At 37.6% G+C, this 6,796-nt stretch overlaps 1 protein-coding gene across 1 annotated transcript; it reads left to right on the forward strand.

Moving 5' to 3' along the window:
• Positions 1-1,492: 1,492 nt before the first annotated feature.
• On the forward strand, positions 1,493-2,544 carry LOC129362964 (uncharacterized; the record flags this gene model as incomplete). Its single annotated transcript, XM_055034807.1, has 1 exon — positions 1,493-2,544. A coding segment is annotated over one exon (636 nt), but the record flags the coding sequence as incomplete, so codon positions are not given.
• Between the last annotated feature and the right edge of the window lie 4,252 nt (positions 2,545-6,796).

The raw sequence follows: 6,796 nt of genomic DNA on the forward strand, positions 1-6,796 counted from the left end.
TCACTCGTATTGTCAATACAAGGCACAGCAACTAATTGCAAAGGAATTGCAAATGGAGGCATCTAGCCAAACAATGAATGTTAAAGTAAATGTGAACACATTTAGTGAGCTTACGTGACGCTTGATGCGCAAGGAAACTTGTACAAACAATGAGTTAGGAGAGTTCCTGATGGTCTTGGGTATTGGAAAGCACACGGGACACAGCACACTGAAAAATGCAAAGGAAAAAAGCCTTCTCCCCACAAACCCTTCAAGTATGTACAAAACTATAGGACAAATGCTGTTACACCAAGCAATTGTCTGACTTCCTCGACTGAAGGGCTTAATACATTTTAGAGATGGATGGGATCATTTTCCACAAATAGTATTTGAATACCACAGGCCTGTGTACTGGGAGTTCCTTCCAACAGCAGATGTAGACTTGGGTGTAGATTTAAGTGACGGTTGGGCCTTTACATTAATCTGCAAAAGTCAAAGATACAAAACCCCCTCCCACAAGGCAACTGCAAATCAAAAATAAGATTACTTCTAGTAAGGAGACTTGTTACCGCACTTTGGGACAAAAGCAGCATCTCTAAATCCAGCAGACTAGCTTTGTGGAGATGCTATCCCACATGGCAAAGTTTCCACTTGATGCTTGTTGGGTACACCTGGATGATTCCTATTCAAGCCTTTCTTATATTGGCAAATGAGGAGCTGTGAAGTCTAGGAAGAGACTGATTAACGCCCCACAACCCCCCCTCACATTAAGCTCCCCAACAAAGTACCCCCCATTTCAAACATAATGGTCCAAGCAGGAAAATGATGAAACTGAATTGATTTTGTTAAATACAAAATACCTTCCTACACCTTGTTAAATCACGGTAGTTGCATATGATCCCAATCCTTAGCACTATAGAACGCAAGATGGGCTCAACTTGTACGGGGTTGGCTACCACCAGGGGCTTTCGATGAACTGATGAACTGCTTTAGGGGGGCATGCCTGTAAAAGAAAAACTCCAGACACATTTTAAACACCCCACATCCCCCTCCCCTGAACCCATTCAACCCCTTTTAAAAGCGAAGGACGATTCCATGTCATTTGAGCGCAAATATTACAAAGATAATTACTTATGTACAGGATCGTTACACCACATGTACATTCCATGCATTGACTCACTGCTTGGGATAAGAGGTAGTTGTATCTTATCTGTACCAATCAGGGAGATGACAATGACGTTTTGCAGAACACACCGCATTGGTTGAACAGATGACCATCCACTCTCACAATCCAGTGCTGTAAACTTCTCAGAAGACCTATTAATCGACATTGGGTTGCCTTTCCTTCCAGTTGGGGGGGAGAACTATTGACCGCAGGGAGTTGAAGTCCGAACAAGTAGCTCCTCTCGCCAGCACACAACCAAGGCATTCATCACAGCAGACACCACCAATATCATGTCAGCGCAAGAGGAGATGTGACCACCATACAAAACGCTTTACACGCCTTGCCTGAAAAAAGGAAGAGAGAGCTGTGCGAGAAATTGTGTTCTACAATCATTTGATAAAAGGTGGTAATGAAACCAAGCTTCTGAGTGTTACAGAGATACCTCAGCCCAGAATACAAACCAATGACCCGCTTTACACTCCTGAAGCTAGAGACTGCGTGCCCATCCCACTCTGGAGCTGCTGCAGCGCTGGCCTCTCATCTACTCTGCCCTGTGCTTCTGGTGCCCTCTGCAGACCTCCCGATCACATCGCCTCCCTCTGCAGACCTCTCGATCGCCTCGCCTCCCTCTGCAGACCTCTCGATCGCATCGCCTCCCTCTGCAGACCTCTCGATCGCATCGCCTCCCTCTGCAGACCTCCCGATCGCATCGCCTCCCTCTGCTCCTGCCTCCACGCCCTCTGGCCTTGTCCTGCCTGGCTCGTCTCTGGTCCTCTCCCGCCCTCTGGCCTTGTCCTGCCTGGCTCGTCTCTGGTCCTCTCACGCCCTCTGGCCTTGTCCTGCCTGGCTCGTCTCTGGTCCTCTCACGCCCTCTGGCCTTGTCCTGCCTGGTCCCACTCTGGTCCTCTCCCCGTCTCCTACGATTCTGTAGCCACGCTGGTCCTGAATCTTCAGATTAACAAAGTCCATTCTTCCCCACATTAACTAAGTCCATTACTCCCCAATAACTCAGTCCATTTTCCCCGAAAAAAAAAAAAAAAAAATCTTCTGTCTTCTGTAAGTAAAAAAAAATAAAAAATTTCTTTCGATTGACTAAAAAACTTTTTTACTTTGAGAACTAAACTTGTGATCCACTCAAGATGAATACAACTTAGCCATTATCCTGTACAAGGCATTCAGCTTTTTTTTTTTGAGTAGAGAAAAATAAAATCAAAAATCTGAGTCAAATATGACTTCATTTAAAAAGAAAGTTTTGCAAAAATAAAAAATAAATACACCGAACTATAATACAGCTTGATTAAAGTGCAACAGTATAAAAAAAGTTGTTTTTCTTTTAAGACAAGTTTTTTTTGTTTTCTTTTTTTTAAAGACAAGTCTGTTTTTTTTTGTTTTCTTTTTTTTTTAAGACAAGTCTGTTTTTTGTTTTCTTTTTTTTAAGTCTGTTTTTTTTGTTTTCTTTTTTTTAGTCTGTTTTTTTTTGTTTCTTTTTTTTAGTCTTTTTTTTTTGTTTCTTTTTTTAAGTCTGTTTTTTTTTCTTTTTTTTAAGACAAGTCTGTTTTTTTTTCTCTTTTTTTCAGTCTTTTTTTTTTCTTTTTTTTAAGACAAGTCTGTTTTTTTTTTTTAAGACAAGTCTTTTTTTTTTTTTATAGGTTAGGTAACGAGCCCCAGGTAAAAAGAATTGCCTTTAAGTCTTCTCCAAACTGCATGTCAATGTATATAGACAAATTCATATTGCATTTAGATAAGTAATTGATATAACATTAAGTTTAAGCGTTAGAGCAATACAAAAAAAAAAAGATCTGAAAGGCTCACCACACAAACAGAACTACTTGTTTTCTTTGGTTATGCTACCATAAACAATGGGGGTTATTATTTGTTAACTGCGTTGGTAGCTCAACACTGCGATAGGCATTAGAAAAATTAACGGATATGTTAAGACTAAGCCATTTAAGTTGGGCAAAAAAGAAAAATCTCAAAGGCTAACCAGAGAAACACAACTACTTGTTTTCTTAGGATATGCTATCAGGTTATTATTCGATAACTGTATTGGTAGATCGAAATAGCAACAGGTTGATATGTTAGTATTTTAAGCTTTTTAGTCGAATAAAAAAATATTATAAGATTCACCACACAAACATAACTATCGTTAATTGTATCGCAGCTCGAATATGCCACAGGCAAAATTAACTGATAAGACTTTGACCCGTTTAACTCGGAGATAAAATATCAAAGCCTCATCACATAAACCCGACTATTCGTTTTTTTTTTTTTTTTTTTTTTTAAGTTATGCTACCGTAATTTTTTTCCGTTAGCTTTACCGGCAGCTCAAAATTGCATTCGAAACATTAACACACATGTTAAACCGTTTAAGTCGGACAAAAAGAAGAAAACTCAAAGACTCACCACAGAAAACAAACTACTCGTTTTTCCTAGTTTATGCCACCGTAAAAACCGGGGAGTTATTTTCCATCAACAATCCGCAGCTCAAAGCCATAGTTGGGCATGCGCCTTGAAACATCCCGACCACGCCCCGCAACTTTCTGCCCATTACGTCACGGCGTTATTGTAAGTCAACCAACGGCCATTTGCCAACTTTTACGTCACGGCGTCCATATTAAGACTACAGCCGTTAAGAATACTGACCGAATTAAAAAAAAAACATTTCTCGAAAAACAACAGCTTAAGCCGATTTCTTGTAGAAAGCTCAACAAAAAACATTTAGTCTGAGAAAGCAAAAGATAATCAAGTAATGTTAATTTTAAGCGTTCTGAAACGACGTTTTTTCACACCAAGCTAGACGTTAGCTTAGCAATCAAGTTAATTTAAAAAAAAAAATCAGAAACCGCTTTTAGCTTAATAATAAGGTCATTAGTAGGTAATTAATGACAGATAAATAAAAAAGCATTAGAAAAATAACGTCTATTTAGACTGGAGCCAAATTTGAAAACGAATGAACGGTAAAAAAAAAAAAAAAAAAACGACTTATAACATTAAATATATTGTGCTACGCAACTGAAAAAAAATTAATCTTCTTTCTAGAATGATCTTTTTTTTTTATCAAAAAAAGAAAAACGCGTCAACCTGTACCGTTCGCCTGCCTCCCAACGTGTAATCTAGAAGTACGTCGATGTTTTGTGAAACGAAATGGCGTCCTTGCTATTTATATACATTTGCTCCACGTCATTCGTCCAGGGCAAGATTATTTGTTCATCCGCCGAAAGTAGTTCCTTCTTATTGCAAACAACGATGCATCTAGAAGCGAAATGTAATGAACTATGTTGTTGTAATAACTGCTGTAATGCCAGTTATTACAACAAAACTGTAATAAATGACATGATACAACGAACAGTTATTATCTAAATGAAAACGATTCCATATTATTGTGTATCTATTCAAAATACACAAATCCATTAAAGCATGGCAATAACACAACTGAGGTTGAAATACAAAAACATTTTTGCTTATTATAAAGACTGTGCTTACATTATTGAGCTTATGTCACGATTAAAACATTTTTAAATTAGTCATTTGTTGCCGTTCTTCGAGGATTTTTTTTTAAAAAGAAAACAAATCAGCCGTTACTGGCTCCGCGGACCGATCTCAACACGTGCATGACAGGGCTCTTCAGAACCGGTTGAAACCAGAATGTAGCTGGTTGAGTAGTCGGATCTACTTTTCTTTTTTTACTGCATTGATAAGCAGTTTGTTGTGATTAAAAAACAAAAGAAAACAGCAGACTCATTACTTTCAACTTCCAGGGACAATATTCAGGAGTCGATATTTCCATTTTTACTGAACTGTGCCTTGCTGCCTGTAAACGGTTTCTGGTGTTTGCTATTTTTTTTTAATCAAAAGCATTTTCTCATTCGCCCAGGTCTCCAGAAGCTCAAATACTGGTGCTGAGTGTTGACATAATGCTTTTCTTGAAGATAGGAAATGTGTTAGCAATGTGTAAGGGGGAACACAAAGCAAGCTGGAAAACTAGATAAATCTAGAAACGTCCAGTGTCCTGTGGCTGTGAAAATTGTGGAAAACTACCAGTCAAATATTGTAGTTACTTTTGTTCACCAGCAGGGGGTGTCTTAAAACACGTGCTATGAGTCACGTTTCTCCCAATGATGAAAAAGCTGTTTCTCTCTTCCCCCTTGCTTTTCAATGCAGAATTGGGTTTAGGGTTGATTACAATAGAAGAAACAAGTCTGGGCATCTATCTTACACAACTGTGTGTATTAATGTGTAACACCCAATTGATCAGCACCAGTTGGAGGCTGGGAAGTATCCTGAGGCCTCGTTTCAGCCTCACCACAAAGCCAATAAATTGATCTCATTCTCTCCTAAACAGGATAAAGTCAAAGCTGTGCAGACCTTTGAAAGAGAGACTTCAAGCCAAACAATGACTTGTAATTACCATTACTGTGCTGAAAGGTTATATTTCTTTGCAATGAGTAAAAAATCTACACAGATTATCTTTAAAGTGACAGCTGTGACACCGCCTTCCAAAAGTATTCAAATCCCTTAAACCTTTGTTACACTTGGTCACATAAACATAGAACTCAGTGTATTATATTCTGATTTTATGTCAGTCACAAAATAGTGACTGTTTGTGAAGAGGAAGGAAAATAACATGACAATCACATAAAAAAATAAATCTGAAAAATCTAATCTGCATATATACTTAGTCACCAATGTTTTGCCTCATTTACAGTTGCAAGTCCTTTTCAGCATGTCTTTACCAGCTTTGCAGATTGGACTGAAATATTTGCTGATACCTTTTCCCCCAAAAAACTCAGTTTATTTAGAGTAAGTGGAAAACATCTAGATTTCCATCTGGTAACAACTATGCCATTATAATACAAGAATGTGCTAAGATCCAACCCTTTTAACATACCCCTCACTGATTATCCTGCTGGAAGGTGAGGCTCCCCCACATGTATTTTGCAACCTCTAGCATATTTAAGTGGAAAGTTAGCAATAGTATGATTGCACTTGTGCCACACCCTTTCACTTTTGGATAATAAATTGAACAGTGTCCATTAAGGTGCATCAAAGTGAAGAGGGCTCAATACAAATGAATACAAATCTTTATTTCTAGAAATGTTTAAAAAACAAAAAGGGGTATCCTCCTTTCAATACACATTATACCCTAATATGCATTGATTCATCACATTAAAGCTAAATAAGGTACACCAAAGTATTGCGGTTGTAATGTGACATTTCCAAGATATGGAAATGTTAAAGATGCATCACTACTTTTGCAAGACACTGTGAATAACAAAGTGCTATCTGATGTGACATAGCTATATTCACATTTCTACCAGAATTTGAATTGCTCTGTTTGCAGTCCTTGAATAATAATTTATTAAAAAAACATTATGTTAGCAATCAAATTCACATATCTGCAAATTATGCTTAAAATAAATTGGTGCTATAAAGGTTGAAAAAATATATATAAATTTATGTAGTGAGATTACATACATGGGTTTTGAGTGTGATTATGCCTGGCTCAGCTACAAGCAGGAAATCTCTTAAAATCAATGAGAGGAAAAGCAACTCAATAGTTTTGGTTGGATTTATATGCACTTTTTGGAAATAAAAAAAGTACAACTACTTAAAAAAAACCAACAAAAGTATTGCATTAAAACTAAATGAATA

The sequence above is a fragment of the Poeciliopsis prolifica genome, unplaced genomic scaffold, assembly GCF_027474105.1.
Source record: "Poeciliopsis prolifica strain line A6 unplaced genomic scaffold, Auburn_PproV2 SCAFFOLD009, whole genome shotgun sequence".
NCBI lineage: Eukaryota > Metazoa > Chordata > Actinopteri > Cyprinodontiformes > Poeciliidae > Poeciliopsis > Poeciliopsis prolifica.